The 12,326-nt window shown below is 42.1% G+C and overlaps 1 protein-coding gene across 1 annotated transcript in view; it reads left to right on the top strand.

Annotated features, from left to right (window-relative positions):
- Nucleotides 1–12,326, top strand: part of nbeab (neurobeachin b) — a 426,194-nt gene that overhangs the window by 154,598 nt on the left and 259,270 nt on the right. Inside the window, 3 exon segments of the mRNA XM_046863205.1 lie at nt 360–468; nt 5,017–5,056; nt 5,059–5,168. Coding sequence (XP_046719161.1) covers nt 360–468; nt 5,017–5,056; nt 5,059–5,168 — 259 coding nt within the window.

The following is a 12,326-nucleotide window of genomic DNA, read 5'->3' as shown; positions in this document are numbered from 1 at the left end:
AGTAAAATACAAATGTACCAAAAATAGTAGAAAGGCTTTTTTTTCCCACCCTCTGAACATCATAAAGCAAAAACAAGAAATAGGTGAACACACTTGATAACTGACCGATGACAAAACAGTGGCAGAGACAGGACCGGAGCAGTAACAGAGGCATTTAAAGTGATTATAAAAAGTTATAGAAAATGACAAGAAAACCATACAGAGGAACACGGAAACAATTTTGCTACTCAAAACACCACGTCTGCTGCTTCTGCTGTTTTCAACTGGGAAATACATTAATCCCATTATATAGCAGCCCTTTTCTCATAGGAATAATTCTATTTAGGATGACGCATTTATTTGTGTGTGCTTTGTGACAGTGCCAGTCTCCTGGGCTTCCTGGTGGAGTTGCTGAAGAGCTCTGTGGCCATGCAGGAACAGATGCTTGGAGGAAAAGGCTTCCTGGTGATTGGATACCTGTTGGAAAAGGTTGGTGCTGCCTTTTTTTTTCACCTGTCAGTTCATTTTGCCAATTTTATAGCTTCCTTTTGTCTAGTACCCTGTGCAATTGTAATTACAGTAACATCACAAATCCAGAATTAAAGACTGGGACAAAATTGATTGAAATTAGAGGGAAATCAATAGGAAAGAAGGACCTCATGACCACAAATGTGTGTAAATGCAGTTCTACTACCTTTGTAAGGATTTAATACATGTAACTGCAGTCAAATGAAAACATTTAGCAAAAGCTCTAATTCGGACAAATCTCTCTGTGTTCTTTTTATGGATTTTATAGCAGCCTTGATCATATCATATCTTTTTGAATACTATTCTGTACTATACACCTGTGAGATATTTGAATTGACTGTACATTATTTTACACAATTACACGTTTAATTGACCAAAGTCTTTAATGTAGCACCCTTTGTCAATTATTAATTGAAAATACATAAAAATAGTCAGTCATGTTTAATATTTAAACAGGAAATGAGTTAACTAACATGAATCCAAAAGGATTTGCGCAGATATTACCTGGAAAAACTGCCTTCTTACTGCAGGATATATGCTTTCGGATGAGTTTGTACTCGTCCTTGCTTTCTTTAATGGAATATAAAGATTTTTTTAGGTTCATAGTGTATAAAAGTAAGAAAATTGATCAATGAGTCCATTTTTGAATGCCCTAAGAGGTAATTATTACTGTTTTTCTCATACTTTAAACCTTCACTGGTTGGACAAAAGTCTGTGGACACCTGAGCATAAGATTTGTATGTGCTTTTTAAGCATTCCACATTTAGTCCATGTTTAGATTTACATTTACGACATTTGGCGGACGCCTTTATCCAGAAAGACGAAGCAGCTGAAGGTTAAAGGCACCAACAGTGGGTCCCTTCTCAAGGCACCAGCAGTGGCAGTTTATTGGCGCTTAAATTTAAACTTGCGATCTTCTAATCATTAGTCCAATGCCTTAAACACTAAACTACAATAATCTCCCTTTAATGCATAATTCCTGACACACAAAAAGTCCTTTTGCCATCATTTTGGCCCTGTTTGCTGTTATCATAACTTCTAATGAGAAGAAGGTCTACCACATTTTGGAGTGTGGCTTGGGAGATTCGTGCTCATTCTTCCTCTAAAGGTGTCAGTAAGGTCAGGTACTGATGTAGGTGAGTTGAGGAGGCCCGGTGTGCAGTCAATGTTCTAAATTATCCCAAAGGTGTTTAATAGGATAAGATCAAAGCTTTAGTTCAGGCACCTCAGGATCTTCCACTCCAAGCAAATAAAAAATAAATGCTAACATTCAAAGACATTCTAAAAAATTGTGTACCTCCAAGTTTGCGTTAACAGTTTGGGGATGAATCACAAATGGCTGGAAAAGTCAGGTGTTCCAATGCCTATTTATATATTAAATATTTGTACTTTTGCTTGAGTACATTTCTAAAGGTGTTCAATAGGGTTGAGGTCAGATCTCTAATGCAGCCCACTGAAGATATTTCACTCCTGCCTTTGTAAAGCATATCTTCATGGCGCTAGCTTTGTGCACACTGTCATGCTGGAACAGGTTTGCATCTCCTAGTTCAAGCGAATGGAAAATTTCCATTTCCATACACATCTTATACAATTGTGCACCTCCTACTTAGCGGTAGATGTTTGAGGACAGCACATATAGCTGGAAAGGTCAGTCAGGGGGTCTCAGTACTTTTGTCCATCTAGTGTTAGAAAAGAAGTTTTTTCACATGATGCAATTTTGTTGTGAGAAAATGTTATTGGGATTGTAAAGGGGACTGATGTTGCTTGAACATTGCAATTGTAATAACTTGCCACCGTAGAGACGAATTTTATCTCTGAATGAAATGCTAATTCATATACTACTGTACCCGACAGCAGGGTTTCTCAAATCCTCTCCAGTTTTGTACCAATTCAACTGTAAAAAAAAAAACTGTTTCACTGTAACCAAATAAGATGCATTTAAATGTGTCAAATAATATAAAGATAAATGAATGGAACTAGTTATATTTCCATAAAAATTATCCATCAATTTCAGTTGGAATTATTTGACAATAGGTTGTAGAGATACTATACAATACGTGGGAGGTGACTATAAGAGTTCATTTCGATATTTCTGTAGATATTATACAGGCTTAATTTAAACATAGAACTTCGAATAAATCTGAATGTAAGAATATTTTCTTGAGGAAATGAACTGCAATGCAGAACTGAAGGTTTCTTTCGATCCCTCTCTTCATCTCTCTTTCTTTCTCTCTTCAATCTGACCTCAATATAAACTCAATGTCAGATCACAATGCTTCAAGCTGAAAAACATTTCCAAGGTCAATCCACATTTTCTTTACATGTCTAGACATGATGCTGAGTAAACCTCGTCTCGTCTTACTTCTCTACTCCACTCGTTTCTGCTAGAACTCAGGCTACATGTAAAAATAACAGTGATATTTGAAGGGCTTGTGGTGTGGCATCGCACTGGTCCTTCAGAGACGCAGCTTTTCTATTTCAAACTGACTCCCACTCACTTCACTTGGGTTTTTCACCAGGAAAATCTGCACACTATTCTTCTTTTCTTTCTTCTTCTTTCCTCTTTTTTTCCCTCCTTGCTCCTCTGCATCCCATCATTCCATTTGTTTTGTTTTTTTTCAGTTTTTCTTCCTTCCTCTCTTTTATTTTCTCAAGCTTATTTTTATATCCTTCTCCTCTTCCTCCTCCTCATTTTCCTCCTCCTACTCCTCATTTTCTTCCTTCTCTTCCTGCTTCTCCTCCTCGTTATTTTCCTCCTCCTCATCTTCCTTTATGCATTTTCATTCTCCTCCTCCTCACTTTCCTTCTATTCATTTTCCTCCCTTTATTTTTCCTAATTTTTCTCCTCCGCCTTCTCCTCTGCTTCATTTCCTCTGCCTCCTTCTCCTCCTCTTCTATATCTTTCCCCTTATTTTCCTCCTCCTCTTCCTCCTCCTATGTATTTTCCTCCTCCTCATTTTCACCCTCCTCCCACTTTCTCCCCCTCCTCTTCATTTTCCTGCTTCTCCTCCACATCTTCCTCCTCATTTTTTTCCTTCTCCTCCTCCTATGCATTTTCCTGCATCTGCCCCTGTTGTAGTCTTCATTATTTTTGGTACCAACAAATAGCCTGCACCCTTTAATCTAAGTAGTTGCGGGGATCATAATTTATCAAAAGATCGCTCAAATACTGTGCGAGACCATTCAGTGCTTTATACGTCTATAGTAGTATTATATAGTAAATGCAAGATTTATTTGGGAGCCAGTGTGGACTAATTAAAACAGGGGTGATGTGGTCATATTTCCTGGTACTGGTGAGGACTGAAGCTTATTTAGCATAGCATAGCATAGCATAGCATAGAATAGAATAGAATAGAATAGAATAGAATAGAATAGAATAGAATAGCCTTTATTTGTCACACATAAATTACAGCACAGTGAAATTCTTTTCTTCACATTTCCCAACTCCCAACTGACCAAGCTATGGTCAGAGCACATGGACAGCCATGTTACAGCGCCCCTGGAGAACAGATCCTCAAAGGAAAGACGAGAGTAAATAATTACACCAAGTTATTTTACTGCTGTACACACTGAGACAGAAAGACTACCCAGACATGCTACATAATCCCAAAATTTACTTCTAGCAGCATGTGGACCAAGTAACCCTTCCATCTAATACAGATCAAGCAGAAGGAAGTTATCAAGCATCCACTGTCTAATGTTCTTTACAAACTCCTCAAAATTGTTCAGCTGTTCCTCTTCATTTTTTCCTTCTCTCAGTCCTCATTTTCCTCCTTCTCATATTCCATCTCCTTCTTTTTTCATCATCCTTGTTTTCCTCCTCCTTCAGCTTCTCCTTTTTTATTTCTGCATCTTCATCACCCTCCTTTTCCCCCGTTTCTTTTTGTATTCACATCCTCCTCCTTCTTCCTCTTCTTCATTTAGGCATGTCTTTCTTTTCCTCCTTCTCCTTTTTTCTAATTTCTTTTCATTCTCCATTATTTTCTTAACTTTAGTTAATATATATATATATATATATATATATATATATATATATATATATATATATATATATATATATTGTAGTATATGCCAGTACATTTATTACTACTTTTGCGTGTACATTAAAATAATCAGTTGAATGAAAAAGAAAAAAAAAGGAAATAACTTGGTGATTAGGTGCAGTGTCAGACAGAGCCACGTTCTCTCCTCATTCATTTCCATATCTCCTCCTCACCTTGGGCTCAGGTAGGAGGGGAACAGCACCACACTTTGTCCCTGTGTAAATAGGAGCTGCAATGAGACAGCATCTGAGAGATGGTCTCAGTACAGCAACACTCCCACTGCTCGCTGTCTCGTTCACACACAGCTCGCCATCTGTTTCTGCCCCACTCACAGCTCACACCTACCCCACAGGTGCCATCACATCCAACGCTAATCACCTACAAACTTCTGGCAAAGTTAAAGTCCACTCGGTGCTCCAAAGTCAAACCGTTTCAAACTAACTGACAGTGAACTTTTGTTGTGTAGTCGTCGCGGGTGCACATCACCAGGGCCGTGCTGGAGCAGTTCTCGGGTTCGCGAAGTACCTGGACGGCCTGAGTCATGGCGCGCCTCTTCTTAAGCAGCTCTGCGACCACATCCTGTTCAACGCTGCTATCTGGATCCATACTCCAGCTAAGGTAAGGGAATCTCCGTCGAGTCACAGTCTCCTCTTGGGTACTAGCTGTTTGTTTATAGGTTTGTTTTTAATCCAGTGGCAGGGAGTGCATTTCACACCCAGGCCTTCAGTGGTGTCCTACCTGTCAATTCACCTCTTAATACCATCATTTAGACGCCACGGCTTTCGAAATCATCAACAATAAAGAGAAACACAGTGTAACAGAGCGCTGCATCACAGACAGGAATCTCATACAGCGAGAATAAATGTCATTACGAAAGCACAAAACCCAATTAACACAATTCAACACGTCTCCTTTCACTGGAGCCACAACCGCACCTCCAGCATACATTATGTTCAAATATATTGAATTAAAAGTCAGAATATATTGAATTCTCTCATAAATTATTTCCTAAAAGGAATTGAATATACATATATATATATATATATATATATATATATATATATATATATATATATAGAGAGAGAGAGAGAGAGAGAGAGAGAGAGAGAGAGAGAGAGATGTCATAAGGAAGAAACCTTGAGAGGAACCAGACTCAAGAGGGAACCCCGTCCTCATCTGTGTGGCACTGACTGTCCATTTATTACAGATAAACGATGTTGAGGTGCAGTGATGGTGATCAGATGCAAACTGTAGTCCTGAGTCAGTGTAGCAGACTGTTGACATTACCTACAGTCCAATCCATCCTCAACGCTCTGGTTCTTACTCCAGAATTTCAAGGAACCACCCAAGGGGTTGATGAGAAACCATCCCCAGCTGCACAGAGTGGCCTCCAATCGAAGAGGACACTATCCAGGGGCAGACCGGGACGAAGTGTGAAGAATTTTTATATACCCTACCACTTTTAACTCAGCATTACTAATTAAATGAAAGTTGAACATATCAGTACTATCAGCTTCATGACTGCAGTTTTTGCCAGTTAGAGAAGCAGTCAGTGCATTGAAAATTAAACTGCTTATACATGTTACTTGTGGGCTTTTGCCACCAGGAGGGGGACAAATTTTAAATATTTCTGGCGGAAACGAGAGAAAATAACATTTTTGCTGGAGCAGGACAGAAGAATCCGTACTCCACAGGTCTCTAGGCCCAGTTGGGTCAACTGTTTTGTTCTGCACCTAAACATCATCACTGCATCCTCATCCACATGACTACAAAATACACAGAAGGTTCTAGGTTTGATGCTGCATATTTAAAAGGTCTAGTAGTGTACTGCCGAGGTGCAGTCCACACACTGACTGCACATCCATCAATACACATATTAGGAACTAGTTTGAGAAGACATTGCGAGCAAACACATTTGAATAAATAAATATGCATGGATTCTCCATCTGAGTGTCTGAATGTCCTCAATAATCCGGTTTTTTTTTTTTACTCCGTTTTGGCTCTTGTTCTCAACAAGGTGACTTTTCCCTACGAAAATGTCGTGTTAAGAAAACCAAGTGGAAAACAAAAACAGTGAGGTATTTGTAGTCATGTGACCCATTCTATTCACTTGCAGCTGATATAAATTCGAAGTATATGAAGTGTCAGAGTGTATAGCGTCTTTACGCACACACAGTATGGGCATGCGAGCGGAAATGTTTTGGAAAATTCTTGTGTAGACAGATTTTTTTTTAAGCCGAATTTCTTTGATCCGTTCAGACATAGATGTTGCCTGATCAGCAGTTTTGCTATAAAACTTTTCCATCCGTTCAGACAGGATGTTGCCTGTTTTGCTTTATGTCCTAAATAATCTGTAGTAGCTGCTCAATAATATATTAAATAACAAGGCGTGAAATTTATGTTTTTCTGTCCGGTTTTTGAATAACGAGGTATATGTTTTGGCAGGCACACATGTAGCACTAATCTTCAAAACACCCTAAGGAACTTTTTCTGGTTAATACATTTACATTTATAGCAGATGCTCTTATCAAGAGTCTTCTTCTTCTTCTTCTTTCGGCTGCTCCCATTAGGGGTCGCCACAGCGGATCATCCGTCTCCACACCACCCTGTCCTCTACATCTGCCTCTTTTACACCAACTACCTGCATGTCTTCCCTCACCACATCCATGAACCTCCTTTTGGCCTTCCTCTTTTCCTCCTACCTGGTGGCTCCATCCTCAGCATTCTTCTACCAATATAATTTATGTCCCTCCTCTGCACATGTCCAAACCATCTCAATCTCGCCTCCCTCACCTTGTCACCAAAACATCCTACATCGCTGTCCCTCTAATAAACTCATTTCTAATCTTATCCATCCTCGTCACTCCCAACGAAAACCTCAACATCTTTAGCTCTGCTACCTCCAGCTCCACCTCCTGTCTTTTACTCAATGCCACTGTCTCTAAACCATACAACATCGCAGGTCTCACCACAGTCCTATAAACTTTCCCTTTCAATTTTGCAGATACCCTACTATCACAAATCACTCCTGTCACTCTTCTCCACCCACTCCACCCTGCCTGCACTCTTTTCTTCACTTCTCTAACACACTCTCCATTACTTTGCACTGTTGAACCCAGGTACCTGAATTCCTCCACCTTCTGAAGCTCTTCTCCTGCAACCGCACCACTCCACTGCCCTCCCTCTCATTCACACACATGTACTCTGTCTTACTCCTACTGAGTTTCATTCCCCTTCTCTCCAGTGCATATCTCCACCTCTCCAGGCTCTTCTCAACCTGCTCCCTACTCTCACAACAAATCACAATATCATCCATAAACATCATAGTCCAGGAGACTCCTGTCTGACCTCGTCCGTCAACCTGTCCATCACCACTGCAAACAGGAAAGGGCTCAGGGCCGATCCTTGATGCAGTCCAACCTTCACTCTAAACCAGTCTGTCGTACCTACTGCACACTTCACTGCCGTCACACTGTCCTCATACATGTCCTGCACCACCCTTACATACTTCTCCGACACACCTGACTTCCTCATACAGTACCACAACTCCTCTCTTGGCACCCTGTCGTCGCCTTCTCTAAATCCACAAATACACAATGCAATTCCTTCTGTCCTTCTCTATACTTCTCCATCAACATTCTCAAAGCAAATATGGCATCTGTGGTGCTCTTCCTCGGCATGAAACCATACTGTTGCTCACAGATGGTCACCTCTTCTCTCAGCCTGGCTTCCACTACTCTTTCCCATAACTTCATGGTGTGACTGATCAACTTAATACCCCTGTAGTTACTGCAGGTCTGCACATCTCCTTTATGCTTAAAGATCGGTACCAGCACACTCTTTCTCCATTCCTCAGGCATCTTCTCACCTTCCAAAATCCTGTTAAACAATCTGGTCAAAACCCCACTGCCATCTCTCCTAAACATCTCCACGCTTCCACCGGTATGTCATCTGGTCCAACCGACTTTCCACTCTTCATCCTCTTAATCGCTGCTCTCACTTCCTCCTTACTAATCTTATCTACATCCTGCTTCACCATCTCCACATCATCCAACCTTCTCTCTCTGATTTTCCTCATTCATCAGCTGCTCAAAATACTCCCTCCACCTTCTCAACACACTCTCCTCACTAGTCAACACATTTCCTCTCCATCCTTTACTGCTCTAACTTGCAGTACATCCTTTCCAGCTCGGTCCCTCTGCCTGGCCAATCGGTACAAATCCTTTTCTCCTTCCTTAGTGTCCAACCTCTCATACAGCTCCTCATATGCCTTTTCCTTGGCTTTCGCCACATCCTCTTAACCTGCTGCCGCATCTCCTTGTACTCCTGCCTACTTTTCTCATCACTCTGTCTATCCCACTTCTGTTTTGCCAACCTCTTTCTCCTTATGCTCTCCTGCACTTCCTCATTCCACCACCACGTCTCCTTGTCTTCCTTTCTATTTCCAGATGTCACACCAAGTACTTTTCTAGCTGCCTCCCTCATCACTCCTGCAGTAGTTGCCCAATCATCCAACACCTCCTTAACACCACTGAGCCTCTCTCTGACCTCTTCCCTGAACCTCACACTACACTCTTCCTCCTTCAGTTTCCACCATCTTATTCTTCTTTCAGTCCTCACTCTCCTCCTCTTCATCCTCGCCTCCAAAACCATCCTACAGACCACCATCCTATGCTGTCTAGCTACACTGTCCCCTGCCAACACCTTACAGTCGCCAATCTCCTTCAGGTTGCATCTCCTGCATAGCACATAGTCCACCTGTGTGCACCTTCCTCCACTCTTATCGTCACCCTATGATCCTCCTTCTTTTTAAAATAAGTGTTCACCACTGCCATTTCCATCCTTTTAGCAAAATCTACCACCATCTGCCCTTCCACATTCCTCTCCTTAAAACCATACCTACCCATCACCTCCTCATCACCTCTGTTCCCTTCACCCACATGCCCATTAAAGTCCGCCCCAATCACTAACCGTTCTTTCCTAGGTACACCATCTACCACTTCATCTAATTCACTCCAGAATCTTTCCTTCTCCTCCATCTCACAGCCAACTTGTGGAGCATAGGCACTGATGACATTTATCATCATCCCTTCAACTTCCACCTTCACGATCATCACCCTATCAGAAACTCTCTTCACCTCCACTACACTCTTACTGTACTCTTCCTTCAGAATCACCCCTACACCATTTCTCTTTCCATCCACACCATGATAAAACAGTTTAAACCCACCTCCAATGTTCCTGGCCTTACTCCCTTTCCACTTGGTCTCCTGAACACACAACATATCTACCTTTCTCCTCTCCATCATATCAGCTACCTCTCTCCCTTTACCCGTCATAGTACCAACATTTAAAGTACCAACCCGAACCTCCACTCTCCTACACTGCTCCTTTCCTGCCGTCTCTGTAGGCGTCTTCCTCCTCTCCTTCTCCTCCTTGACCAACAGTAGCCCAATTTCCACGGTACCCTGTCGGCTAACGATACCTGTGGCGGTCGTTGTTAACCCGGGCCTCGACCGATCCGGTATGAAATTCTCATTTGTGATCCGCATATTTGATTTGGCACGTGTTTTACGCTGGATGCCCTTCCTAACGCAACCCTCCCCATTTACCCGGGCTTGGGACCGGCACTAAGAATGCACTGGCTTGTGCCTCCCTAATGGCTGGGTTATGCTCTTATCAAGAGTGATTTACAGTTATTTTTTATACAACTAAGCAGTTGAAGGTTAAGGGCCTTGCTCAGAGGCCCAGCAGTGACATAGTGGTGCTGGGATTTGAACTCGCAACATTATGATCCAAAGTCTAACACCTTATCCACTAAGGTTTCTTATTTATGAGCAGATAAAAACTTAACTGGCCAATCCACCAATCAGGGTCGAGCGCACGCTCTGTATTGACGTGTTTTGATTGGCACTTGGTGTATCTATTGATCACCAACACACAGTTCAGCCACAGTTCAACAGCAAGCAGAACATTTAGAGAGAAATAAACGATGGAAGAAACTCCAGACTCGAACTCGCCACAACACACGTGACCTTATTTGATTTTATTTAAGTAGTTAAAAAGTAGGTTTTGGGCTCATGATCATTGTAATAGATATCAATCAGTGTTTGACTCATTAATATCATTCTATTAATAGATTGTTGTGCTGAGAGTCACAGAGTCTTTGCAACAGTCTTGAGACAAAAATTATTATAGTGTCATGGTGCGAGCGAAACAGAAGGCGGAAGCCGGAGTACAGCTCGCTCAGGTTTTAATGACCAGAACAAGAGAGAGAGAGATACACACAAGCGCACACGCACACACACACACACACACACACACACACACACACACACACACGGCAGTCCTTCGGTTGAGAGAGTCCGAGGTGCGCTTTGGGAAAAGCACAGCTGACCCGAGATGCACCGGGAGGAGAAGCGCAGCCGGTACGGGATTCTGGAGTCCGAATGGAACGGATGAGAGGACTCCTATGTGACAACCGGAACGCGCAAACATAACCCGCATGCGAAGTCCAACACATATAATAACGAACGGGGAGTGAATGTGAGTGAGGGGTTTATGTAGGAGCAGGGTGGAGTGATGATGAGCTCCAGGTGTGCATGGTTAAACCTGGAGCTCAAGGGAGAGCGAAGGCATAGAGTGCCACCAAAGGGGGCGTGGCAGGTGGATCCCTGACACATAGGAACATTACTGCCATAATAAATTATAGTATTTTGGTTACTTAAGTACATTTGAAGGCAAATATTTTTGTACCTTTACTCAAGTGAAATTTTAATGGAGCATTTTTACTTTTACTGGAGTCATATTTTACAGAGTGTACTTTGTCCACCATTGGGTCCCCTGGTGGTCTAGTGGTTAGGATGCGGCGCTCTCACCGCTGCGGCCCGGGTTGGATCCCCGGTCAGGGAACCAACCCCAGCCACTCTTAGTGCCGGTCCCAAGCCCAGATAAATGGGGAGGGTTGCATTAGGAGGGGCATCCAAATCAAACATGCGGATGATCCGCTGTGGCGACCCCTGATGGGAGAAGCCAAAAGAAAGTTTTTTACTTTGTTCACCATTGATCACAGCACATTTGTCTCTTTTACAGTTTGTTGTTTTCAGTAGGAATAGTCAGTATTTCAAAGCCCAATTCATTTTTACAGGTTGCAAAGGTGCACATAATCACTTTTTTTCAAGAAAGTATTAGCAGGTCACTGTCCAAAGACTAATTGGTTATGTAGTGCACCAGTGGTATATTTGCCTTTTGTACCCACGTTCATATGAAGCCGTCAAAAAAAAGGTGCGTGTCGGAGCAACAGCTGAATATTAATTCTATCTGCAAACGGCTCCAATTAGCCTCGAAAAGACGGCACTTTTCAAAGTGGCACTTAATCTCGCACCCGAGTCGAGAGAAAAATGATCTCTTTTTACTGTCTTGTCCAATTTCTACACGATAACAATGTATTGCTTGTTGTCTCAGTCGCTTGTTAAAATCAGAAGGAAAGCATCTTTTTTTTTTTTTTGCTAAAAGATTGCAATTTGGCCCTTCGCATGCCGTAATGACCCGTGAAGGAATTGATGAGGCGTTCTGAAAGTGGGACGGTGGTGTATGTGTGTGTGTGTGTGTGTGTGTGTGTGTGTGTGTGTGTGTGTGTCTGGACTCGGCTGAACGGCCATGCCACGTCTGCCTGCCGTGAATAAATCACAGAGGCATGGAAAAAAATGCAGAAGATGAGTAGGAGAGTAAAGGAGAGAAAGAGTGTGTGAGGGAAAAAGAGAGAGAGAGAGAGAG

This window comes from Silurus meridionalis, chromosome 12 (genome assembly GCF_014805685.1).
Source record: "Silurus meridionalis isolate SWU-2019-XX chromosome 12, ASM1480568v1, whole genome shotgun sequence".
Taxonomy (NCBI): domain Eukaryota; kingdom Metazoa; phylum Chordata; class Actinopteri; order Siluriformes; family Siluridae; genus Silurus; species Silurus meridionalis.
The sequence above is the reverse complement of the archived record's forward strand: the minus strand, read 5'-3'. Positions and strand labels throughout refer to the sequence as shown.